This window comes from Ascaphus truei, chromosome 14 (assembly GCF_040206685.1).
Source record: "Ascaphus truei isolate aAscTru1 chromosome 14, aAscTru1.hap1, whole genome shotgun sequence".
In the NCBI taxonomy this organism is placed as follows: domain Eukaryota; kingdom Metazoa; phylum Chordata; class Amphibia; order Anura; family Ascaphidae; genus Ascaphus; species Ascaphus truei.
This window is the reverse complement of record NC_134496.1, coordinates 55,840,526-55,868,432: the sequence shown is the minus strand read 5'-3', so window position 1 is coordinate 55,868,432 and position 27,907 is coordinate 55,840,526. Positions and strand designations below refer to the sequence as shown.

Genomic DNA, 27,907 nt, shown 5'->3' with positions numbered 1-27,907 from the left:
GATAACAGCACGTAGTGACGAGGGATTACAGCAGGTAGGGACGAGGGATAACAGCAGGTAGTGACGAGGGATAACAGCAGGTAGTGATGAGGGATTACAGCAGGTAGGGACGAGGGATAACAGCAGGTAGTGACGAGGGATAACAGCAGGTAGTGACGAGGGATAACAGCAGGTAGTGATGAGGGATTACAGCAGGTAGTGACGAGGGATAACAGCACGTAGTGACGAGGGATTACAGCAGGTAGTGACGAGGGATAACAGCAGGTAGTGATGAGGGATAACAGCAGGTAGTGATGAGGGATAACAGCAGGTAGTGACGAGGGATTACAGCAGGTAGTGACGAGGGATTACAGCAGGTAGTGATGAGGGATTACAGCAGGTAGTGACGAGGGATAACAGCAGGTAGTGACGAGGGATAACAGCACGTAGTGACGAGGGATTACAGCAGGTAGGGACGAGGGATAACAGCAGGTAGTGACGAGGGATAACAGCAGGTAGTGATGAGGGATTACAGCAGGTAGGGACGAGGGATAACAGCAGGTAGTGACGAGGGATAACAGCAGGTAGTGACGAGGGATAACAGCAGGTAGTGATGAGGGATTACAGCAGGTAGTGACGAGGGATAACAGCACGTAGTGACGAGGGATTACAGCAGGTAGTGACGAGGGATTACAGCAGGTAGTGACGAGGGATAACAGCAGGTAGTGACGAGGGATTACAGCAGGTAGTGACGAGGGATAACAGCAGTCAGTTTGCATGAAAGTCTGGAGCGGGTCTGCTGCTGATGCTGCCGTCTCGGGGGCGACTGATAACAGCAGGTAGTGATGAGGGATTACAGCAGGTAGTGACGAGGGATAACAGCAGGTAGTGACGAGGGATAACAGCAGGTAGTGACGAGGGATTACAGCAGGTAGGGACGAGGGATAAGAGCAGGTAGTGACGAGGGATAACAGCAGGTAGTGACGAGGGATAACAGCAGGTAGTGATGAGGGATAACAGCAGGTAGTGACGAGGGATAACAGCAGGTAGTGACGAGGGATTACAGCAGGTAGTGATGAGGGATAACAGCAGGTAGTGACGAGGGATAACAGCAGGTAGTGACGAGGGATTACAGCAGGTAGTGACGAGGGATAACAGCAGGTAGTGACGAGGGATAACAGCAGGTAGTGACGAGGGATTACAGCAGGTAGTGACGAGGGATTACAGCAGGTAGGGACGAGGGATAACAGCAGGTAGTGACGAGGGATAACAGCAGGTAGTGACGAGGGATAACAGCAGGTAGTGACGAGGGATTACAGCAGGTAGGGACGAGGGATAACAGCAGGTAGTGACGAGGGATAACAGCAGGTAGTGACGAGGGATTACAGCAGGTAGTGACGAGGGATTACAGCAGGTAGTGACAAGGGATTACAGCAGGTAGTGACGAGGGATTACAGCAGGTAGTGACGAGGGATAACAGCAGGTAGTGACGAGGGATAACAGCAGGTAGTGACGAGGGATTACAGCAGGTAGTGACGAGGGATAACAGCAGGTAGTGATGAGGGATAACAGCAGGTAGTGACGAGGGATAACAGCAGGTAGTGACGAGGGATAACAGCAGGTAGTGACGAGGGATAACAGCAGGTAGTGACGAGGGATTACAGCAGGTAGGGACGAGGGATAACAGCAGGTAGTGACGAGGGATAACAGCAGGTAGTGACGAGGGATTACAGCAGGTAGTGACGAGGGATTACAGCAGGTAGTGACGAGGGATTACAGCAGGTAGTGACGAGGGATAACAGCAGGTAGTGACGAGGGATAACAGCAGGTAGTGACGAGGGATAACAGCAGGTAGTGACGAGGGATTACAGCAGGTAGTGACGAGGGATAACAGCAGGTAGTGACGAGGGATAACAGCAGGTAGTGACGAGGGATAACAGCAGGTAGTGACGAGGGATAACAGCAGGTAGTGACGAGGGATAACAGCAGGTAGTGACGAGGGATAACAGCAGGTAGTGACGAGGGATTACAGCAGGTAGTGACGAGGGATTACAGCAGGTAGTGACGAGGGATAACAGCAGGTAGTGACGAGGGATAACAGCAGGTAGTGACGAGGGATAACAGCAGGTAGTGACGAGGGATTACAGCAGGTAGTGACGAGGGATAACAGCAGGTAGTGACGAGGGATAACAGCAGGTAGTGACGAGGGATAACAGCAGGTAGTGACGAGGGATTACAGCAGGTAGGGACGAGGGATTACAGCAGGTAGTGACGAGGGATAACAGCAGGTAGTGACGAGGGATAACAGCAGGTAGTGACGAGGGATTACAGCAGGTAGTGACGAGGGATTACAGCAGGTAGTGACGAGGGATAACAGCAGTCAGTTTGCATGAAAGTCTGGAGCGGGTCTGCTGCTGATGCTGCCGTCTCGGGGGCGACGCCTGCGCCCGATCCTCACAATTACTTTGTTTCTACCATCTTTTAATATACCACAACAGGACACACTTTCTATTGGTGCTTCTTTCTTTAAGTCTGTACTTGTAATTGCCAGCGTGGGATCAGCATTTCCAGGAGTAGCAGAGTAGAAAAAACAGCACTGTGTACCGATTATCATATACCGATTGACAGTGTTTTGTGCATATATTTGCATATACTGTATTTGGCAGAAATTATCCTTAAAGAATGTTATTTTTATCATTGATATGTTTGAAGTACAATCAGTGCACTATAAATAGTTTTGTTGAAACGTAGATCAATACTTGTAGTTTAGGTTTTATTCATGCAGTACTTTCAGCGCTTCAAATGAACTTTTTTCCTTTTTATGTATATTGAAGTTAGATAATATTAAACTCTGCTGCAATCCTAAAATTTGCACATTTCTTATCTCAATCGATTTTCTTCCTGCGTGTTTCCCCTTTATTGCACAATAAATGTTTGCTCTCAGTGCAGACACACACACACTCGCTCACACGCACACGCACACACACACACGCACACACACACACACTCATATGCTCTTTACCTGAATATTCTTCTCGCTTGGAAACGACACCGTTACTGAGCCATATAACCATGAAGGGCTTTGGTGTCCCCTTCTTCTCCAAAGCACGGATTCGCCTGTATCCTCCCTGATTAGAACCCTGAGTTCATTCAGGTTTTCTGAGCCTGACATGTGGAACCAGAAGTCTACACACACATCTCCACTGATACCGATACTTGGGCTCTCCAGCCTGATTGAGTCAAATGGGATCAAATTAGTCGCTTCTTGATAGACATAATAACCATCTGGGAAAAAATATAAAGTGCATGTGTAAATTTCCAGAGTAAATGGAACTTAGTGGCGAATGGTAACCATAGTATAACAATTTGGTGTAACAATAGTCGTCTCTGTTAATGTTTCAGGATTAATGAACCTTTAGTGCAGGAAAACTGCAATTGTCCACTGCAAATCTTGAAGTTCTTATTCTGATAATATTATTCTTATTTTGCATACACACACACACACACACACACACACACACACACACACACACACACACACACACACACACACACACACACACACACACACACACACACACACACACACACACACACACACACAGATGGTGGGACCAATTTTGTGAACAATTTAATAGGATACAAAGTAAGAAACCTTCATTTGCATAATGGAAACTTTTGTCAAACCATCCAATGAAATTGCAATGAAATGTGACCAGCATCATACTGTCAAACTATCAGAAAACGGTTCTGCAGAACCAAATAATGAAAGAGACGGTTCGTACTTCCATCCGGATAATCCCCATCTGGACCGGTCCCACTGGTGGGGGTGCTATATTTGGCCCTTATCCAGTCTCCTTGGTCCTGGTCTCCGTGATGCTGTTTCCAATCGCAAAACGGCTTTGAATTGTTGTTAAAATCACAGTATGTGATGTGCTCTGAAAATAAAGTGACAAGTTGTAGGTAAAAGTATGTGACTGCATTGAGGTGCTGTACAAACTGTATTACGATGAGTAAATGTGTCAAAATAAATTTAGCAGGGCTTATTTAAGAAGAATAAATATATATGTCTCCTTTTCGAATATTCTATAGTTTACTAATATTCTTTTCATACTTTAGAATTTTTCAATATTCTTTCATTTTTTCCTTTATACATTTTCAAATCTTCTCTAATTTTTTTAACTCGAATCAGGTTTTTTTTGTTTTTCTCGTATAGCTGACAGTGTACGCAGCACTTTACATAGAATTTTTACAGGCGTGAGTCCCTGCCCCATAGAGCTTACATGCCATATTTTGGAGCCTGGGGCACAGGGAGATAAAGTGACTTGCTGCAGAACACAAGGAGCTGACAGGTTCCCTTGTTTCAAACTCAATGTCATTGTTTTCAGAGTCAGAGCCTTCATTCACTGAGCCTGTACTCACTGAGCCTGCACTCACTGAGCCTGTACTCACTGAGCCTGCACTCACTGAGCCTGCACTCACTGAGCCTGCACTCACGGAGCCTGTACTCACTGAGCCTGCACTCACTGAGCCTGTACTCACTGAGCCTGTACTCACTGAGCCTGTACTCACTGAGCCTGCACTCACTGAGCCTGTACTCACTGAGCTCTATTATACCTGGGAGGTACAGATTAGATTATAGACTGGTTGGCGCTTATCCAGACAATACAACAGCACCACCCAGTGGTGGAAAGGAAATTACCATTGAGTACACACAATCTATTATAGTGGCACTGCAGTGTAACAAGAGTATATCCAAAACTAGAGCGACATGCAGATGTCACAGTGTGACATACACACAAATATCTCAAAAGGTAAAATCACTATAAGAGACCAATATTAAAAATCAAATATAAATACTAATCATACATAGTAAAAAAAACGTTAAAACTGTCTTAACCACTCAACCTCCGAAAAGGGAAAGCCAGGTTCCTCCAAGGATATGGGTGCCCAGGGGGTGAGGGAGTGTGTCGCAGACAGGTTGCCACTGTGGGTATGCAGCTTCCTGATGGGTTCTGGTTACTGCAGTGTAGCTGATAGTAGTAGGTAGGGTAGCGTTGGGTAGGAGGAGACTGAGGGCCCTCCTGAGGGCACACCACGTTTTGATTTTATGTGTTTGCTATGTATTAAAGATTATTTTTTAAACATACTACACTGTCAGTCCCTTATCTCCTCCTACCCAACGCTACCCTACCTCCTACTATCAGCTACACTGCAGTAACCAGAACCCATCCGGAAGCTCCATACCCACCGTGCCAACCTGTCTGCGACACTCTCCCTCACCCCCTGTGCTCTACACCCGGGACATAATGGGCGGGGGACGTCATTAATAAAGGTTTATAAAACTGGGACAAACAAACATAACCAGTGTGACTTTATTGTAGCATAATGTTGCGTTATCTTCCAATAATGGGACATTATGTCCGTCTTGGATCGTATCCAAACTCTGAAATAGGGTTTTTGCTGAAGTGGAGAGGGAATACACACCGGAAATAATGCTATTTTATTTAGAATATGCCTAATCGTGCTATTCTGCCCACACCGTGTAAAAACACAACAGAATTTTGGTCTTGGTGGGGGTGGTACCAAGTTTGGATAAAACTTTAATAAGGCAACATTAAGTCACCGCCTTTGACGGACTTAGTGGAAAGAAGATGATATGATAATGTCTTAATGCACATTGTCTGCATGTCTATCACTTATATCTGCTATCGTTAACGCTGTGCTCTTTAAGGTGGAAAACATCATGTTCACTTACTGTTATTTTATCACCCGTTGTGGACAAAGCTTTCCTATGAACATTACATTCCTTTAAGGATAAAGTCGTGTAAAGTGGCTTAACGAGCTTGGGGCATGTAGGCGACGGGGTCTCCTCGCCATCTTGGTACAATCCCGGAGCCGGGTTATGTGGCGCCTAGATCTAATTATCACTTAGCCATTATCTTATTCAGTTACTTTATAGGTACTAAAACATTATGAAAAAACCTGTGACATGTTTACAAATCTACAGCACAGGACAAAGTTAGATTTAATTGGAATCCATCACAGATCATTAGCTGTGACAAATGACGTCCACTAATTAAGAGTGACACAGTCACTGTGGGGTAAGTTTTGATCGTGTCACTGGCAGCACCCCTTCCTCACATTCAGGGTTACTGTTATCCATTCCAAATTGTCTCATTTTCCTGCTATCATTCTGAAGTGGACGATTGTCTGTCTGGAAAAGAGTTCCATTCGCTTAACATGAGTGATAATTGCTGTATGTGCATGCTGCTCCATTGGAGAGTTTTGAGGGTGGAAAGAATACTTGATAGTGAGAAATACAATGCACCTATACATTGCACCTATACACTGCACCTATACACTTGTATTATTCCTGAGACAGAGACTTCACTTTCTGTCAAATAAATTATTGTAAAAATAAGTTGATTAAATAAATGTATTATTTAAACAGTTTATATGTTGTGGATTGTGTACAGTATATTGATTTGCCCTCATAAATCTGAACAGTTCCAATACCTACAGCACAGTTTGTCACTTTCACATATTTCACCAAGTTTAGTCCTTTGGACAATAAGAAATAATACTAATTTAGTGCAGATACAGGCTATATTTGGACTTTACCGTGATGGGGTTTGCAGCTTGAATCATGTTCTGATCAAAAGATGCAACTAAATAATTTTTTGTTATTAGAAGTAGGTTAAAAATGTAGAAATCTCACTAACCCTAACCCTATATATTTTTGTTTTTCATGAATGTAGGCTCCATGTTTTTGTTTTCCACGCACCTACAGTATGTGCGTATGTGAGAGAAACAAAGTCCACACTGGCATAATACATAGCTGTAAAGTTTAATAATGCTCGTTCAGTAAATCCGCTAACTTCACCTCTGCAACTAACATTTTCTAGCAGCTAAATGTGTTGAAATAATAATTAGTTACCTGCTCTGGGATTCCAGACATTGAAGCCATGTTGTACAGGTATGTGCTTTTGATTCACTCTGTAAAGAAAATACATTATGTTCAGCGCTTGTATTCTGCGCTATGATGAGACAACACAACGGGGTTACTTTTCCTCCCAACAATCTGTGTATCCCCATTATTATCTTGATCACGTACTTCATAACGTAACGACCCAGTAGTTACATTGCCTTATAACTCAGGCTCATCTATGTGTTTTATATTCTTTAATCTCTGTAATTGGGGTTTTCCTAGTAGTCAGGCTTCCAGGCCTACATTTCCAAACATATCGAACAGACCTCAAATGATGAAAAGGGTTAAAGAGGGAGGAGAATGCACAGCGAGATTGAGGGGATATTATTGCAGTTACAATACATATTGTGAAGAGGAACTGCTCCTGTAAATTATTATTCTGAAAATATTTGATACAAAGTAATAAATAGTTACACATACTGTACATTCATTAACGTTTACTCCCACCGAGAACATGAGTTTATATTCCACTGGGGGGTAAAACATTTTTATCTGTGCAATTAGAGATTCACATTTGGGGCGTTATTAATTACACTGTGATTACCAAATAATCTCCTTTGGGTCAGAGGCTATAACATGTTGATTAAAAGAAGAAAATCCAACAGTTGGATTTGCTAGGGTTGTGTGTATGAGTCATTTAGTTTCGGGGGTCAATGTGTAATGGTGACGTGGGTTCATTATGACTGTCCTTACGCTATTGGCCTCAGTAAGCACCGTGGTGAGCGATTACATTGTGTAATTGAAGAGATTACATCTGATGATAGAGCTCTCTATAAATTTATAATTTAAAGGAGAATATTAGGCAAACCTAACCATGCACATTTCCTTTATTTCCTGCTCGGGGTGAGTTAGATCTCCTGACTGTTTTTTTCCGTTTAGATGGCAGTTTACATTTAAGTACAATTCCTGTCGTTTTAACGGTAAATGTGCATAAATGGGGGAGACATTGGGGCCTATTCTAGTAACTCCAAAGTGTGACAAACCGCCTTTAAAGTGCACTTTAGAAGTGGATTTGCACGCTTTGCTATTCTGTGAGCCTTTACCGGTTTCACTCCGGCTCTGCCAATCCGATCGCTTGATCAAACAAGGCCCAAACTAACATTTTTTACCCACAACTGCTATTCTCGTAGCTCCGTTATGCAAACGCTTCTAAGAACTTCCATTTTTTAATTCCACCTAAAGAGAGGCGAGATTGGCCTTGTTAATGACATTTTACATCGGAGATATGGGATTGGCTGAGAGCAAAACCCATAAATCAGACTACGATGGAGTTAGCAGCGCCTCAGGTCCTTCCGCTCGTAAACCATGTACAATCCGCGCGGGTTGGCTTTTAAAGTAGGCGGTTTGTCACTTTTTTTTAGAAGCGGTTCAGAGAAGCGATTTGCAATAGAGAATACCATTTATTTCTCACATTTCATTCCGCTTCTTGAGAATAAGTCAAACTGTGCGGTTTCGGAATGACCACTTCGAAGCTACGAGAAGAAGTCCCAAAGCGTAAGATCCAATGTCCCTCGGATTAATGCCTAAAGCATTTCTTCTATCTGCAAGATTTATTTCCCTGGTCTGGGGTCTGGCTTTTGTTTTTATATTTACGGATCCTACTTCGATCTCTATATATACCACGTTCTCATTGTCGTTACAGTGGTCGCCTCCATTGTCGACGCTATGCGCCTTTCCCCTGCATACAGCATTGTTATCTGTTGTCCCTGACTCCCTGTATTTTAGTTAATCCATTGGACTTTATTAAATAGTTTTACTCACCCTATTGCATATCTGGTTACTTTGCCATTGTGTCTGGGATACCTTGAGATACTCTCTCCTTCATCCCCAGCCTCGACCCTATTGCCTACACACAGATTGGGGAGTGCATATAATGTGGGGCTTCCTCTCTGCCCGCTCTCCCTCTTGGAGAGATTCCCTGGCATCATTTTGTCTTTGTTCCTCTCTACCGCTAGTGCACCCTGATCTCCCTTACTCTCTGGCTCAGTGGGTGCCCCCTCCTGTCTTACGGAGTCTTTGCGATGGCATCCGTTTAACGGAACGTTTCTCTTGTGGTTGACACATTAAACACAAGTTAGTCTGACAACATGAACTCCAGGATATTGAAATCATGTAACACCCTCCTAACTCCAGACATTCAAATAACTGCTCCCTACAAAAGGGGTCAGCTTTGGAATGCATGGTGAGCCATTCTACCAGCAAAGGTGTTATAATAACATCACAAAGAGCCGGGAAGTACCTAATACAGTCATATGGTAATGCACATATTTTAAATAACACTGAGACAAAAAGCCATCACTACAGGGTTAATAAATCATGTATCATTGTACTTTCTTTCCAACGGACACAAAATGCCTGTGATGGGTGAGACCTGTGAGTCAGAGCTTCCAGATATATGTTATATATAACCGTCTAAATCAGTGTCAGGACTTCAGACTCTGATCTAATGCGCTGTCCTTTAAAGATAAGAAAAGCAGCTGACTTCTCTTTTGGCCATATATATGATTTAGAGACGTCATCAGATTCAAATTTCAGGAAGTATCTTTAATACTTATCCTAATTTCCCTCCCAGGCATCACTTACATTCAGTTATACCCCCGTGAAGACATCACATTTCTCCGTTGGGTTTTCAGTCCCAGTATTATATGGCACTATTTGTCCTTTGCGCATTTGTGAGATAAAATAGATTATTTTGGCAATACTGTAGGTTATACTGTAGGTTATACTGTAGATTTAACATTATACTGTAGGTTTAACATTATACTGTAGGTTTCCCATTATACTGTAGGTTATACTGTAGGTTTACCATTATACTGTAGGTTATACTGTAGGTTATACTATAGGTTATACTGTAGGTTTCCCATTATACTGTAGGTTATACTGTAGCTTTACCATTATACTGTAGGTTTCCCATTATACTGTAGGTTATACTGTAGGTTATACTGTAGGTTATACTATAGGTTATACTGTAGGTTTCCCATTATACTGTAGGTTATACTGTAGCTTTACCATTATACTGTAGGTTTCCCATTATACTGTAGGTTATACTGTAGGTTTCCCATTATACTGTAGCCAGAAATAGCTGTGACATGCCCTAAGTAAAAGCTGTACTGTAATTGTTTGTTTCTTGGGTATTTGATTATCTACCATCCTATTACCCTGTAGATGGCATCATAACATTTGGGTAGAAATGTGTAAACTATTCACTGGAGTTTGAAAACAGGCAACATTTTATCTTTTTTGTGAAAATGTACAAATGTTGTTTTTTTTTTTTTTTACGAAGCATTGAACTTGTACAGTAACAATTATTTGTATAATGTAATTATCACAAAATTTGGCCAAAAGTGGTGAGATTTGGGTGAAATTGGTGAATTTTTAAGCAATTTGTAAAATGTAAAAGAAATTACAAATTGTGTTAATAACATTTGCACATCTCTACTGTCGAAGGAACTAAATCGTTGGTATTAGGTGGTTTTGGACTAAACCCCCCAGAAATGAGACTTCAGTGAGTAAGATTCCATTAAAATGCATTTAGGACTTTTCCCCACTAACGGGGCCTGAGTGTCGGATTCCTGGGTCCTTGACTTGCACTATATCTTTCTTATATGATGTATGCATATCTATATATCTTTCTTATATGATGTCGGAATGCTATGTACTGTACACAGATTCACAGATTCACATGCCACTGACTCCCAATGTTTAACCTATCGGCAGACACACTGGACGAGTGGATTATTAACCAAATAATTTAAAATGACACAAAAATAATATGTAGCAAAAAGAGCAATGGGAACGATAACAGGTTGTTTTGTTGGTTGTTGTTTTGTTTGTTTTCAAATACAGGGCAACCGAGTACCACAAAAAGATCATGTGTTCTTGCTTCTATATTATTTTTGCCTTTATATCCCTGCACTCAAGTTTCAGTAGGATGGTTAAAGAGATGGTGATATCTTTACTCCGTAGAAGATAAGGAGAGAAAAGAGTCCATTTGTGCGGTAGGAAGAAGCTTGAGTTACATAAGGTTTAGTCTGTTAGTATTGGGAGACAATAACAGGGTCAAAAAGATTTGAATAAAGCAATATACATTTGGGGATTCTCAGACTCTAGAAGAACCATTAAACTTTTAAAATGATATTTAGGAATGATTTAGACCTTTGTGTACTTTTTGGAATTGCTACTTTACGGTGCAATTCTTCCATTATTACGATTTAAAAAACACAGAACAGCAATTTCCTCTTGCAATATACTCTCTGTTTTAGGGGAAGGGTCACTTCAAACAGCAAAGTAACTCTTCTTATATAACCTTCTCTAATAAGGGGCGGCAGCCGCCTCCTTTCTGTATATCTTAAATAAAATGATATCTGCCTCTGAACAGGGGCAGGTTCTGCACACCTCTATATCTCCAGGCAGTGCAGCGGGGGGCACCCAGTGGGACCATGGCATCCTTGGCAGAGGGTCACAGGACAGTGGAGTACCTCGTCACCCCTCGTTAAAAAATACTGAACTAAGCAAATAAAAAAAAGCCATAAAAGTACTTACCCTTCAGTATTGAGAACAAATAAGTAAAACAAACAGAAAAGGAATGGAAGGTGGTGATGGTTCCCCATATCTGGAGTTCAAACAGCTTCAATGTCAGATAAGCAGCATGGTGACTCCGCCAGTGACCTTCTCCTGCAGCTAAGGAATGAGAATGAGGAGACTCTACCGACTGTTAATAAATGTCCTTATGACAGGGAGGAGGTGGTCATAAAAAAAATCTCAGGTATTTATGGAAGGTGGAAATAAGTAGCTAAACCAACAAGGGGAATAAACTTTGATTTTGATCTGTTTGAGAAACTTTGGTTCTCATGGTGACACGGATTTCGTTCTGAGAGTTTGCCCTTTTGCATATTATCTTCTTCTTCTTATCCAACTCCGCTTCTTGTTCCACCCTCACTCTCTCTTACTTGCTGCAGTCTCCTTGCAGGCTGAGTCAGAGTATAGCTCAGTCCCGGGAGGGCCGCAGTCCCCTTGCAGGTTGGCTCAGAGTATAGCTCAGTCCCGGGAGGGTCACAGTCCCCTTGCAGGCTGGCTCAGAGTATAGCTCAGTCCCAGAGGGCCGCAGTCCCCATGCAGGCTGGCTCAGAGTATAGCTCAGTCCCGGGAGGGCCGCAGTCCCCTTGCAGGCTGGCTCAGAGTATAGCTCAGTCCCGGGAGGGCCGCAGTCCCCTTGCAGGCTGGCTCAGAGTATAGCTCAGTCCCGGGAGGGCCGCAGTTTCCTTGCTGGTTGGCTCAGAATGTAGCTCAGTCCCGCGAGGGCCACAGTCTCCTTGCAGGCTGGCTCAGAGTATAGCTCAGTCCCGGGAGGGCCGCAGTTTCCTTGCTGGTTGGCTCAGAATGTAGCTCAGTCCCGGGAGGGCCGCAGTCTCCTTGCAGGCTGGCTCAGAGTATAGCTCAGTCCCGGGAGGGCCGCAGTTTCCTTGCTGGTTGGCTCAGAATGTAGCTCAGTCCCGGGAGGGCCGCAGTCTCCTTGCAGGCTGGCTCAGAGTATAGCTCAGTCCCGAGAGGGCCACAGTCTCCTTGCAGGCTGGCTCAGAGTATAGCTCAGTCCTGAGAGGGCCACAGTCTCCTTGCAGGCTGGCTCAGAGTATAGCTCAATCCCAGAGGGCCGCAGTCCCCTTGCAGGCAGGCTCAGCGTATAGCTCAGTCCCCGAAGGGCCGCAGGGAATATCACCCTGTGTTCATGTTTATGGACTTTATAATTTTGCTTAGTATAAGTCTGCTGTATGTTTGCTTTGTTGAAAGACAATGTGTGCCTGAGTGTAGTTCTGTCCTAACCGTGGGAATACACTCTTCTTGAGAAGCTACTGCAGTGTTCGTCTTCCTTGCCCGTCCCTAAAAGGCCGCCCCATCACGGGAGCATTAAAGTGGGGACAATTAATCACAAAGGAATTAATGTTATAGACATGGGCAAAATTGGGAGTGTGAAATCAAAGCATACCAGAACCTTACATTCCCCACATAAAAACAAAACCCTTAAGATTTTTAGACTCAAAACCCAAAAATGATTTAGAACCAAAACCAGAACCAGGTCAAGTGAAGATTTCTACTGTGGAGTCGAATACTTGTAGTTTTTCCGCACTCTATCTTTTTAAAATTGCTGTAAATGGCAAAGGGGAGACCCCCAAAATGTTGTGCACATTTCTTTGTCTGCACAATAAAACACACATTATTTAAATGTCGATTTGAAGTGTTCCCTAATGAGTGCGTCGGACCGCCCATTCCTCTATTGTATATAGCTTTGCGTTTCCTAATTATTTGAATAATTTTATACTTCTTTTTATAAAATTCAAAAACAAAACAAATCAATTTTAGGCAAAATCAGAACCAAAAGCACATGCAAAACTTGGCATCTTATGGAACAATGATAACATCCCAAATCTCTTCTTGTTTTACATGAAAGGGGTTAGAAGTTGCAAATAAGTACTGAAACGCCGGCCAGATGATGACTCACGGTGCAGATTCCTGAGGTTCTAATATTGTGACGTGTGGTTTTTTTGTGCCAACTGGACTCTAGTGACACATGAATAGACTTGGCTGAGATGTACGATCTCTTATCAGTATGGGTGTGGTAGTGACAAAGGTATTCCCTGGGATCTTCTTGAGCGTCATAGCCTTATCATCTACCCTTGACTGTCAATATAACCTCTCATTCATTGACATCCATATTCTGTTATCGTACATGCCAGGAAGTAAAAGGCTGACGTGCTCGTCTCTGCTGCGATTTTGTTTGTCCTATGATCTCCTAACGGTCATTTAATTCCTACACCCACACACTTAGACTGTTTATATCTCATGACATGAATTATTCATCATTGTAAAAGTGCAAGCCCTCCCAGGGCTAGTGTATCAATTTTTGCTGCTTCATATCTGGGCAGCAAATGTATTAAAGAAAACGTCTATAATCTTATAAAATCTCATGGTGTGTGACAGGGTCATTGACCCTGTATAAGTTAGTAGGAGATGGCAGTATGCATGCTTTCCAGTAGACGGGGGGTTAACCCAGCTTATTAATCAGTCCACAGGTGATTCAAATTAAGCTAGTTCACCTGCTTTAAAACAGGAAGAATAAATGCCTCTGGGGTGGCAGTCTCTCTCAGGCACAGAGAAAAGACAGAGGAGTGTTGACAGACAGACACAAGCTGCTCAGATTGATCCTGTCCCAAGGGGGGGAATAAAGCTTCCAGGTAAGGAGCCAACTGGTATTGTTGAACATTGTTGGGCTGGACTAGGTTAGCTAGCCAGCCAGGTAGATAGCCTGCACTTTTGTTTAGTCAGTGCCCCGACCGGGGTTAGGTTTTTGTTTACGTATTTCATTTAAAGGGACAGTGTACCCATTGTTTTAGTTACCCTTTTTGGACAAATAAATCCACCAGCACTATTTCACCAGAAAAGTCATGTGTCTCCTCACTTACCACGGCCATCCTGCCACACGTGGTGTCAGACGTGGGATGTCGTACACCCTGTAAAAGGGGCGGAGCTACAGATTGCGACTGGTGGAACCTGTCCCTGTGGTAGCTGCCACTATGGAGGACGTTGTGAAGGCCTTAGTACACAGCACCACTTTTCAGCAAGAAGCTAACAAACAGGGACTGGAAAGCACGGCTGTACAACGTGAGACAAACCGGATACTTGCAGCCCAGCTTGACGTTATCGCAGAAACACAGAGGCAGCTGATTGAGCAGCTGGCCCAGATTAAAATGGACTCTACCAGTACGGCCCCGTCGTGGCTCGTCCAGACGAACGTGTACCTGCAGAAAATGACGCCGCACGATGACGTTGAGGGATACCTCCGGTCCTTTGAGCGAATCGCTTCCCGGGAAAGTTGGGCCCGCTCCAAATTGGCTGGGATTATCGCACCCTTTTTACTGGGGGGAAGCCCAAAAAGCATATTGTGACCTCGACGAAGAAGCCGCAGCAGGCTATGACTGTCTGAAAAGCGAAATACTTGCAAGGTTCCATACGTGGAGATACCAGGAACAGAAGCCACCCAGGTCCCAGTTATGGGATTTTATTCACCTAGCGTCCAAGTGGCTAAAACCAGAGGTATATAGCCCGACACGGATCCTTGAGATGGTGGTGTTGGACCGCTTCATTCGAGCATTACCCCAGGACCTTCAACGGTGGGTGGGGCAGGGAGATCCCCTCACTTGTGATGCCATGGTAGGTGCAGTGGAGCAGTTTCTCGCTACCGTGAACTGTCACACTCCCCTCGCCCAAACCACAACCCACGTCCCAACATGAACGGTAGAGGCCAGCGCTGGCGCCAGGACCGACGACCGTTCGCACAATTTGAGAGGGTGGAAGAAAACTCGGATAGGGACAGAAACTCTAAATCTCAGAAAGGGTTTCAAGAACGAACTGGGCCAATTGTTTGTTTTGAGTGTGGGGAGACAGGGCATATTAAGGCTCACTGCCCACAGTTGTCTGAGCCAATGGAGTGTGCGTATGGCTCTGTGAAGTCTGAATTTTGTGGAGTGGTAGGTATGACCCGCGAGGGAAAACGTACCCACAACTTCCTCACCATTGTAATTTTAAATGGTAAACCAGTCTCCGCCCTGGTAGACTCAGGGAGTAATATTAGCTTGGTATCAGGGAAGTTGGTTAAGCCTCTCCGGTTACCCCAGGGTGAGAAGTTGCGAGTATTATGTGTGCATGGGTGTACGCTTCCGTACACCACGACTCTGATAAAAGTGAAAGTCGAGGGACAAGTCATCCAAACTACTGCAGCAATTGTACCAAAGTTACCCCATTCCCTAGTGTTAGGCTGTAATTTCCCTGGTTTTGACTCCCTGATCAGAGGACAGCTCACCTTAAACAATCCTACTCCAGATGAGCTTTTTCCATTTACAGACCCCGAATTAGTCTCCGAGGTGTCTAAAACTCCTAAGTCGAAACGAGAACGTAGCAAGGGAAAAAAAGAGGTACGCCCTACCCCAGTTAGCACTGGCTACTACTCCTTACGGAGGGAGACCAGAGGGAGAGGAGTTGTCCGAGACAGGGCCTGTTGATGCTCAGGTGTTCGAGTCACCCGTGGAGGTAACCGGCCAAACTCCAGATGAGGAAGGGTTTGGAAGTCTAGAACTTTCCCTGACTAACTTTGGCAGGGAGCAGGCTAATGATCCCCAGTTGAAAAATGGGTTTAGCCAGGCCGTAGAAGTTAATGGAGTCCCGGTAGAAGGGACAACCAAGGAATCCTATCCCTATTTTTGTTTTTCAAAATGATTTGTTATACCATGTGAGCCAAGAGGAGGGCCAAGAAATAGAAAAATTGCTAGTACCCAGTTCATTAGTAAGGAAGGTCCTGGAGCTAGCACATTCTCACTTATTGGGGGGTCATCTGGGAGTAGAGAAGACACAGCAAAGAATCCTAAAAAGATTTTACTGGCCAGATTTTATAATGCAGTAAAGAGATTCTGTGCCTCTTGTCCCGAGTGTCAGTTGACAGCCCCCCGACCATGTTTGAGGGCCCCATTGATCCCTATTATTGAGATCCCATTTGAGAGGATCGCCATGGATATAGTGGGTCCCTTGGAGAAATCTGCCAAGGGTCATCAATACATCCTAGTGATCCTAGACTATGCCACTCGTTATCCAGAGGCGCTGCCTTTACGTAATACTTCCTCCAAAGCTATAGCTAAGGAATTGTTACAGGTATTCTCCCAACTCGGGATACCGAAAGAAATTTTGACAGATCAGGGTGCCCCGTTTACATCTAAGCTTATGCGAGACTTATGTGTAGAGCTAAAAATACAGTCCCTAAGAACCTCTGTTTACCATCCGCAAACGGACGGACTGGTAGAACGATTTAAGAAAACTCTGAAGATGATGTTGAGAAAGGTAGTGGCTAGTGATGGGAAGAACTGGGACACCTTGTTGCCTTATCTCTTGTTTGCTAGCCGAGAGGTGCCACAGGCCTCTACAGGGTTTTCCCCATTTGAACCCCTGTATGGGAGACGCCCAAGAGGGATTCTGGATAGCCTCAAAGAAGAGTGGGAGCAACAAGTTGTTCCAGGGAAAAATGTCGTCCAATTTGTGGAAGATTTAAAAGAACGCATTGCGCATATTACCCCCATAGTCAGACAACATTTAGAAGAGGCACTGAGGGCCCAACAGAACCTTTACAGCAGACAGGCTACGGTTCGCAACTTCCGACCAGGGGACCGAGTAATGGTGCTTGTTCCCACGGCCGAAAGCAAGCTGTTATCACATTGGCAAGGGCCATATGAGGTTCTAGAACAGGTCAGCCCGGTGAATTATAAAATTCGACAGCCAGACCGGAGGAAAGTAGAGCAAATCTATCACATAAATCTATTAAAATCCTGGAAGGATAGAGAGGTATGTCTGACAGTAGTAGCTAATAAATCCGGGAAAGGGGAGGAACCACTCGTTCGAATATCGGCAGAACTCACTCCTGAACAATATAGAGAAGCTGTAGACTTGGTAAAAAGGAACAGGGATGTATTTTCCAGCGTACCAGGGAAAACTAGGGTGATTTCCCGTGATATCGTCACTAAGCCGGGCATAGCCGTTAAGATAAGACCTTATAGAATCCCAGAAGCCAGAAGAGGGGCTATTCAGTCAGAGGTAAAGAAGATGCTAGAGTTAGGTGTTATTGAGGAGTCCCATAGTCAATGGTCCAGTCCTATTGTCTTGGTACCTAAGCCAGATGGGTCAATACGGTTCTGTAATGACTTTAGAAAAGTAAATGAAGTCTCGAAGTTTGATGCCTATCCTATGCCGCGGGTAGACGAGTTAATTGAGAGGTTGGCGAGGGCCCGTTTTCTAACCACTTTAGATCTTACAAAGGGTTATTGGCAAATCCCCTTAACAAGTTCAGCAAAAGAGAAAATGGCTTTTTCCACACCTGATGGTCTTTTCCAGTATACTGTCTTACCCTTTGGTCTTCATGGGGCACCTGCAACCTTCCAAAGGTTGATGAATAAGTTGTTACACCCACACTCGAACTACGCCTCAGCGTACTTAGACGATGTGGTAAGTCATAGTCCAGATTGGGACTCACATCTACAAAAGGTTGAGGCAGAGTTGAGAACCTTTCGGGAGGCGGGTCTTACAGCCAACCCAGCTAAATGTTCAGTCGGCCTAGCAGAAGCAAAACATCTTGGCTATGTTGTGGGAAGGGGGACAGTAAAACCTCAGCTCAATAAAGTTGAAGCCATTGAGAGTTGGCCCCGTCCCCTTAAAAAAAACAGGTTAGGACATTTCTAGGCATTGTAGGTTACTACAGGCGATTTATACCCCATTTTGCAACCCGGGTGGCACAGCTTTCAGATTTAGTAAAGGCAAAGGCACCTGATGTTGTAAAATGGAACAGTGATGCGGAAACCGCATTTTTAGACCTACGTACAGCGCTCTGTAGTCACCCAGTTTTGGTAGCCCCGGATTTTACGAAGGAGTTTTTTCTGCAAACGGACGCCTCCGAAGTAGGTCTCGGAGCAGTACTGTCCCAGTTTGTAGGAGAAGAGGAACACCTATATTTAAGTCACAAATTCTGTCCCCGCGAACAAAGATATGCCACAGTAGAAAAAGAGTGTTTGGCCGTAAAGTGGGCAACAGACACGTTGAAGTATTACCTATTAGGCAGGTTTTTTACGCTCGTTACAGATCACGCACCCCCTACAGTTGGTTCCTGTCGTTGCAACCTTTCAACTTAACGGTCCAACATTGGCCAGGCATACTGCACGGTAATGCTGATGCACTCTCTAGGGTGCACAGTCTCGGTGCACGGGCCGCTCCACTCGGTAACGTTACGCTGGGAAGGGGGATATGTGACAGGGTCATTGACTCTGTATATGTTAGTAGGAGATGGCAGTATGCATGCTTTCCAGTAGACGAGGGGTTAACCCAGTTTATTAAGCAGTCCACAGGTGATTCAAATTAAGCTAGTTCACCTGCTTTAAAAGAGGAAGAGGAAATGCCTCTGGGGCGGCAGTCTCTCTCTGAGGGACAGAGAGAAGACAGAGGAGTGTTGACAGACAGACACAAGCTGCTCAGATTGATCCTGTCCCAAGGGGGGAATAAAGCTCCCAGGTAAGGAGCCAACTGGTGTTGTTGAACATTATTGGGCTGGACTAGGTTAGCTAGCCAGCCAGGTAGATAGCCTGCACTTTTGTTTAGTCAGTGCCCCGACCGGGGCTAGGTTTTTGTTTACGTATTTCATTTAAAGGGACAGTGTACCCATTGTTTTAGTTACCCTTTTTGGACAAATAAATCCACCAGCACTATTTCACCAGAAAAGTCGTGTTGTCTCCTCACTTACCACGGCCATCCTGCCACAGGTGTTAATCACTTTATTGCCAATACAACAGAGGACTGGTGTCAGTTGATTGGAGGTTAGTGCCCCCTCCTCCCTGGGTTTAACCCCCTCCTCACCACTTTTTAAGTAGTAGGTTTTTCCATGTGCCTGTTCAGGACAGATTTCTCCCTCCACAGCAGAGGTTAATGATGGCTGCATACTGGTCATGCCGTGACGTGGCTGCATACTGGTCATGCCGTGACGTGGCTGCATACTGGTCATGCCGTGACGTGGCCGCATACTGGTCACGCCGTGACGTGGCTGCATACTGGTCATGCCGTGACGTGGCTGCATACTGGTCATGCCGTGACGTGGCTGCATACTGGTCATGCTGTGACGTGGCCGCATACTGGTCATGCCGTGACGTGGCTGCATACTGGTCACGCCGTGACGTGGCTGCATACTGGTCATGCCGTGACGTGGCTGCATACTGGTCATGCCGTGACGTGGCTGCATACTGGTCATGCTGTGACGTGGCCGCATACTGGTCATGCCGTGACGTGGCTGCATACTGGTCACGCCGTGACGTGGCTGCATACTGGTCATGCCGTGACGTGGCTGCATACTGGTCATGCCGTGACGTGGCTGCATACTGGTCATGCTGTGACGTGGCTGCATACTGGTCATGCCGTGACGTGGCTGCATACTGGTCACGCCGTGACGTGGCCGCATACTGGTCATGCCGTGACGTGGCCGCATACTGGTCATGCCGTGACGTGGCTGCATACTGGTCACGCCGTGACGTGGCTGCATACTGGTCACGCCGTGACGTGGCCGCATACTGGTCATGCCGTGACGTGGCCGCATACTGGTCATGCCGTGACGTGGCTGCATACTGGTCATGCCGTGACGCGGCTGCATACTGGTCATGCAGTGACGTGGCTGCATACTGGTCATGCTGTGACGTGGCCGCATACTGGTCACGCCGTGACGTGGCTGCATACTGGTCATGCCGTGACGTGGCCGCATACTGGTCATGCCGTGACGTGGCCGCATACTGGTCATGCCGTGACGTGGCTGCATACTGGTCATGCTGTGACGTGGCCGCATACTGGTCATGCCGTGACGTGGCTGCATACTGGTCATGCTGTGACGTGGCCGCATACTGGTCATGCCGTGACGTGGCTGCATACTGGTCACGCCGTGACGTGGCTGCATACTGGTCATGCCGTGACGTGGCCGCATACTGGTCATGCCGTGACGTGGCTGCATACTGGTCATGCTGTGACGTGGCCGCATACTGGTCATGCCGTGACGTGGCTGCATACTGGTCACGCCGTGACGTGGCTGCATACTGGTCATGCCGTGACGTGGCTGCATACTGGTCATGCCGTGACGTGGCTGCATACTGGTCACGCCGTGACGTGGCTGCATACTGGTCACGCCGTGACGTGGCCGCATACTGGTCATGCCGTGACGTGGCCGCATACTGGTCATGCCGTGACGTGGCTGCATACTGGTCATGCCGTGACGCGGCTGCATACTGGTCATGCTGTGACGTGGCCGCATACTGGTCACGCCGTGACGTGGCTGCATACTGGTCATGCCGTGACGTGGCCGCATACTGGTCATGCCGTGACGTGGCTGCATACTGGTCATGCTGTGACGTGGCCGCATACTGGTCATGCCGTGACGTGGCTGCATACTGGTCATGCTGTGACGTGGCCGCATACTGGTCATGCCGTGACGTGGCTGCATACTGGTCATGCTGTGACGTGGCCGCATACTGGTCATGCCGTGACGTGGCTGCATACTGGTCACGCCGTGACGTGGCTGCATACTGGTCATGCCGTGACGTGGCTGCATACTGGTCATGCCGTGACGCGGCTGCATACTGGTCATGCCGTGACGTGGCTGCATACTGGTCATGCTGTGACGTGGCCGCATACTGGTCATGCCGTGACGTGGCTGCATACTGGTCATGCTGTGACGTGGCCGCACACTGGTCATGCCGTGACGTGGCCGCATACTGGTCACGCCGTGACGTGGCTGCATACTGGTCATGCCGTGACGTGGCTGCATACTGGTCATGCCGTGACGTGGCTGCATACTGGTCATGCTGTGACGTGGCCGCATACTGGTCATGCCGTGACGTGGCTGCATACTGGTCACGCCGTGACGTGGCTGCATACTGGTCATGCCGTGACGTGGCTGCATACTGGTCATGCCGTGACGTGGCTGCATACTGGTCACGCCGTGACGTGGCTGCATACTGGTCACGCCGTGACGTGGCTGCATACTGGTCATGCCGTGACGTGGCCGCATACTGGTCATGCCGTGACGTGGCCGCATACTGGTCATGCCGTGACGTGGCCGCATACTGGTCATGCCGTGACGTGGCTGCATAGTGGTCATGCCGTGACGTGGCTGCAGGCTTATAACGCTTTGGCCAAAGGGTTTAACTAAATGACCCTTATTCATGAGAATACTGACATTGAGGTATGTAACTATGTATTTTGTCCCATTGGATGTAGCATTGGGTTTCTTTGTCTTTTGTTGTAATCTTATGTGAGTGCATCGAGATTTAACTTTACAATATAGCAATAAAAGACATTCTGCATTATATATCCGTTATATTTACATGTCCTGAGGAAAGAAGACATGGACACATGGAGCTGGATGGAACTCGGGGGGCTGTAGCCCCCCTGGGATCATACATTTTTACATTATGGTAATGGATGCATGTTACTCATTTCATATTTACAGCACCCCCACCCAATAAATAGGTCCTGCACTCCGAAAAACTGACACGCCACGAGTAATAATTCTACATGAGCGCATATCTCCCCATTCCATTTATTGTCAGCTGTTTGTTAACTTATTGTACTACACCATGTTATGTCGCTTTTATTTTCTGCTTCCTTCTAAGTGCCCGAGACCTTCTTTTCCGATCTACCATATTTCAGGGTACTGTTTTGTCTTGCGAAATGCAAACTTGGATGATGGAAATAAGTGGCTCGGCTGCAAGGTGCCTAATGGAATAGCACCGTCATGGTGAAAACTGCACTATCTGGTGCAAAAGTCCAAGGTGGCAAAAAGGGGTCATTTTTGCCATATTTTCATTAGGGTTGCTAGGTGTCCAGTATTTGGACGCTCTGTCCAGTAAAACATTAGAGGCAATACTGGACATGTATGTGTCCGGTATTATCTCTCTGGACATAGTGACCAGACGGGCTTGGGGCTGCGGGATTTCCCCGAGCAGGGAGAGACCAGGGCTGTTAGGGGGCTGGGCAGGCTCTTCCATCCTGATTGGCTGCGTTACCCAGCAGAAGCCAATCAGGAGGAGGTGTCAGGAGCCTGGGGGTGGGTCACAGAGAGAAGGAAACAGCATGGAGAGGAGAGCAGTGTGGATGCGTGTTCACGTGTGTCTCGAGCACATCACATCTTTCACCATTGTGTCCAGTATTTTTGGCCCTATTTACAGCCAGTACAGTCTCTTTGGAAGTTCCTGTATACACACTGCTCTGATAAACTGGTCTCCTGAAGTGTCCCTGAGATGCACAGCAGAGAGATCTCTGGATCTTTCTACAAGGGGTTAAACACCAGACCCACCTTGTATGACAATGAGCTGGATTCCTTTTGGTGAAGCTGTTCCAGGATTGGGTAACTTCCTAAATGTACAATGTTAAGGTTCACACTAGAAAATAGTGAAGCAAAGATTCATGGGAGTTGTAGGGCCTCATGCAGTAAAGTCCGATAGAAAAATCGCCAGGGTTTTTAATTCGCCATTTTTGACAGCGTTGCTATCACGGTATGCAGAAAGCCCCAAATACCAGTTATAGCAAAATTTGCAAACATGGCGAGTAGCTGACAACGAGATGACCGGTCCTATGAAAAGGGCTCCCCTGGTGATTGGAATCTGCTGCAGAGAGAGAGCCGCCTCTCCCTGGGCAAATCTCGGCCGAAACAACAGCTAACAGATTACGAGTTATGGATAGGTTATACAAGGAAGAACATGTCGTTTTATTGGGTTGTATAGTACAATATAATGGTTGTAAATGGTTATAAATATAGTGTTATTAAAATAAATAGGTTTTATGTGCTACACTTGAAAATATATAAGTATTTCAACAGTAAGTTACAAAGAAGGGTGGGTAGCCGTGTTGGTATGACTGGGTGGGTGAATGACAGTGACTAGGTGGGTGGGTGACTGAGTGTCTGAGTTGGTGGGTTAGTGACTGACTGGGTGGGTTAGTGACTTTAGTGACTGAGTTGGTGGGTTAGTGTCTGGGTGGGGTTTAGTGACTTTAGTTACTGGGTGGGTGGGTGGTTGGGTGGGTTAGTGACTGACTGGGTGGGTGGGTGGTTGGGTGGGTTAGTGACTTGGGTGGATGGGAGACAGTGACTGGGTGGGTGACAGTGACTGAGTGGGTGACAGTGACTGAGTGACAGTGACTGGGTGGGTGACAGTGACTGAGTGACAGTGACTGGGTGGGTGACAGTGACAGGGCGGGGTAACTTACCTGGACCGGGTGGGTGCAGCTTGCCGACAGACGCTTCCCCCCCTGCCCCCGATATCCCCGCGGCAGCTGCCCGGGGCGGGAGGTGGGCCATTTTTTAAAACATTTTTTATTTATTTTTTATTTCAATAACTGGCGCCCTGCCGGCCAGTACCCTTTGTCCGCCCCTGTTGGCGGCCCTGCATACAAGAGAAAACTTGTACACGGGAGGTCTGAGAGGAGAATGAGGCAAATACTACATTGACATACATTGGATATGTCAGATTTGTATCTAGAAAGGAGTGGAAAAATGATATTTTGGGGGCCTAAATATCTGTGATATTGCCAGATCATGCAAGTATCAAGATCTGTGTCATAATCAGGATACAGTATGTGTTCAATATAATCATAGCAAATAGACTCATCTATTAAAGAGAGCGGGACTGTGAGGTGGTGTTTTATGGCACAGCGAGAGCACTACTTAAAGCTGTAATCCAGGCTCTTTGTGTATTTTACATTTAGTGGGAGCCGGTAGCCGCTCTCCTCGGCTAGAAGGATCACGCAATGGCCGCCGGTCAAAGCTCCCGCCCCCTGTGGGCCAATAAGAAGCCGTGACATCATCGGGTTCTGCTTCCTACTGTCCCGCGTAACTCAGGAGCAAGCGCAGCTACAAGGGAGGTAAGAGTCAGAGGGTCCCTGGGGCTGGCATTACTGGGGTTCAGCTCCAGTCACCCCCTGCTTTCAGGAAATATGAGTCTTTATTAAGGGGGCGTTTGCATCTGTGTTTTGGTTCTAAAAATAATAATCATGTTTGGTTTTATTTTTGATTTTCAATTTTAACAAAAGTGTGCAAACAAAATTAAAATAAACAGGAAAATATGAAAATAGCAGAATAAGCCGTAATGTTCAGAGGAAATGCGCGAAAGGGGAATTCTTGCAGGGAAATGACGGCGGACAATCAGCTTATCTTCTATTACGTTATTGAAATGAAGGAATTTAAATTAGCGAGGAATAAATAACCCCCTAAATATTGGAGGAGGGAAGTTAAGGGTGAGACACGCCCCGTGGGCTCCGTGGGGCATATATTACAATTTACATATTTATTTGTCTTTGTGGAATAAACCATTATACCAGCGTACAGTTAGAGAATAAACGGCTAAAACTTAATGCAATGGGTCTAGAAAGGGGGCTATGGATCCGCGCTCAGGTCTCCTACAGTCTCAGGTGTAAACCAACTCCTTCCTTTTGCTGCTCCTGTGCATGGAGATATTCCCCTCCTCCACTGAAGATCCACTGAAGATTACTCCATAGGTAGATCAGACACGCACACACAATGTCACACACACACACACACAGTCACACACACACAGTCACACACATTATCACACTGTCAAACACACACAGTCACTCACACATTGTCACACTGTCAAACACACACACACACACACACACACACGCACTGTCACACACACACAGTCACACACATTGTCACACTGTCAAACACACACACACACACACACACACACACACACACACACACACACACACAGTCACACACACAGTCACACACATTGTCACACTGTCAAACACACACACACACACACACACACACACACACACACACACACACACACACACACACACACACAGTCACACACACACACACGCACGTCACACACACACACACACATACACACACAGTCACACATTGTCACACTGTCAAACACACACACACACACACACACACACACATTTACAGAAGAAGCAGAAGCTGCCTCTCCCCCCCTCCCCTCCTGATTACAGAAAAGCAGCAGCAGCTCTCAGCCGACACCACGGATCCCCCTCCCTCCCCCCCCCCCTCCCTCCCCCCCCCCTCCTCGTAGCTCACAGACCTCAGGCAGCAGGAAGCCTGAGGCAGTGAGGACTGCAGTGGCTCCTAGGGGAGGGAGGGAGGGAAGGAGGAGGGGGGAGAGCCACGGGCAGCAGTGAGTGCGGGCGGCCAGGCGGAACCCCTGGGACTGCTCCGCGGGGCCCTGGCTGAGAATCACTTGCACATGAGATACACAGCTCCGATCAGGGCAAGGACACGCCCCTCCCTTAGTAGCCACGCCCCTCCCTTAGTAGCCACGCCCCCCGCTCTAGCTCTAACATTACTGCTGTCAAGCCGAGTGAAACTTAGAATGTCCATAATTTGGGAGGTGAGTCACATTGGAAGCTCAAAATAGTTGCGTTGACAAGGGGGGGGGGACGACGTCCCAAAGCTGGTTCACTCTCATTGGCTGAACCGCTCACGTGTCTCGGCCATCACGTGACTAAAACAAAATCATTGCATATTATTAGCTTTAACCTGAGGATGAAAAAACTTGTTACTGAGGTTGGTCATGTGACCTTATGAGTTCTGTGAATCTGCCCCATAGTGAGATCTCAAATCCGGCCCTCTCATCACAGAGAGATCATTCAACTGTTATGTAAATGAGGTTAACACAACAATCAATGAGCGGCATATAATGTATGTAGGTATATCTTTATTTATATAGCGCCATTAATGTACATAGCGCTTCACAGCAGTAAATCCGTATTTGGTAATAATGGCAGTCACAACATGAGGATGGTTTGGTCTGGGTTTACAGCAGCTGTTGATCGGGTTGATGGATGTAAGATGATGCTTTATTGTATATACATACAGCTGAACCCCATTATAAAGCGGTCCTCCGGGCCACAGAATGAGACCGCGTTATAACTGGGATCGTGTTAGTTTCGCCTCGGCATCTGCATTTCTCTCCTCTCCCTGACGAGCGCAGAGAAAGAGGAGGGTCGCATGACACACACATCCCCCTACACCATCTGGGAATTTTTTTCTTCTTTAAACATTCAATACTTTATTGCTAACGGACACACACACACACACCCCTACACCATATGGGAATTGAACATGAAAACATTTTATATAATACACATGCAGGAAGCGAACCCAGGACCTTCCATTTGCTAGACCAATTCTTTCCCTGCTATGCCACAGGATTGGTGTGATGCGTGGGGGGACGGGGCCATGACGGGGCATATCTGCCCTTCCATTGGCTGCCTGCCATACCCGTGATCACGTCGCTGTACAGGAAGACAAAATTTGCGCACCCGCACACACAGCCCCTGGGGCCTGCTCCATAGTGAGATGTGTTGTGTGGCGTGCACGCTGTAGCGGCCACTGTGGACCTGGCTTAAAGCTGTCTGTAGCTGTAGTGCACTGACTGACCTTTAAGAGAGCTGTTATACTGCAGCTTTCGTCTCCTGTAGAGCCATAATTTACTATTCTGACACATGCACACTGTGGCAGGTGGTAGAGACAGGTAGTTAACTCACTCCCCGCAGATGCACACAGAGTCCTTCTTTTCTTTTGTTCTTTTATTGTAAAAGGTAATAGTAACAAAAAAGGAGGGGCACTGGGGTAAGTGGCATAAGTGAGAGAGAGGTAAATTGTGATGATTTCTACCAGGAGATGGGATAAAAGACTGCTCCTGAAGCCTGCTGGTTCCAAAAGGAAGCATGCTTTCCTGTCCAAGCAGGAACAAGCAAAGGACTATACCAACTAACAAGGCACAGCAGGGGAGGAAAGCCAAACCAACTGAGGTTTGAGCAGAGGGATGTTACCAAGGCAACAGGCTGGGATGCCACAAGGGAAGCAACAATGTTGCAACTTACATTGAGGAGTGATGGGGGTCTCAGAACAAGGAAAACACAATCTGGTTTCAGGACACGCTCCTTCCCAACATCATTCACTGGTCTAGTAATCCTCAGAGACGTTTAGCACTGAAGAACTGAGCCATTGAATACAATGTATTTGTCTCAGTTTATCTAGTCAGGTGCAGTAGAACAAACGCCAAACCAAGCAACTGCCTAATCAAAGAGTTCGCTTTCTATAGTTCTACGAAAAGCTTGACACAGAGAAAGCCCAAAGTACGATACAAGATTCCACTACTGTATAACTATTTTACGGTGTGTTATTAGTAATCAAATAGGAACGCTGATTTCAATATTTCATCTTATTCTGACATTCGTCATATATGTATCTACATTAGGCAATCAGTATAAATGAATTAGGATATATATAAAGATGTGCAAACTTTGCCAACGTCACAGTTTTTA

At 46.1% G+C, this 27,907-nt stretch overlaps 1 protein-coding gene across 9 annotated transcripts in view; it reads right to left on the bottom strand.

Annotated features, from left to right (window-relative positions):
• The window catches only part of LOC142466195 (IgGFc-binding protein-like), a 125,437-nt gene extending 113,770 nt beyond the window's left edge, over positions 1–11,667 (bottom strand). For all 9 annotated transcript variants that reach the window (XM_075571056.1, XM_075571060.1, XM_075571061.1 and 6 more), the window contains exons 1-4: positions 11,513–11,667; positions 6,920–6,978; positions 3,765–3,917; positions 3,002–3,264 (exon numbers count right to left, since the gene is read on the bottom strand). In XM_075571056.1, coding sequence (XP_075427171.1) covers positions 3,002–3,264; positions 3,765–3,917; positions 6,920–6,978; positions 11,513–11,580 — 543 coding nt within the window. In that variant the 5' untranslated portion in view covers positions 11,581–11,667. The remainder of the gene's footprint in view (positions 1–3,001; positions 3,265–3,764; positions 3,918–6,919; positions 6,979–11,512) is intronic.
• Positions 11,668–27,907: the final 16,240 nt, after the last annotated feature.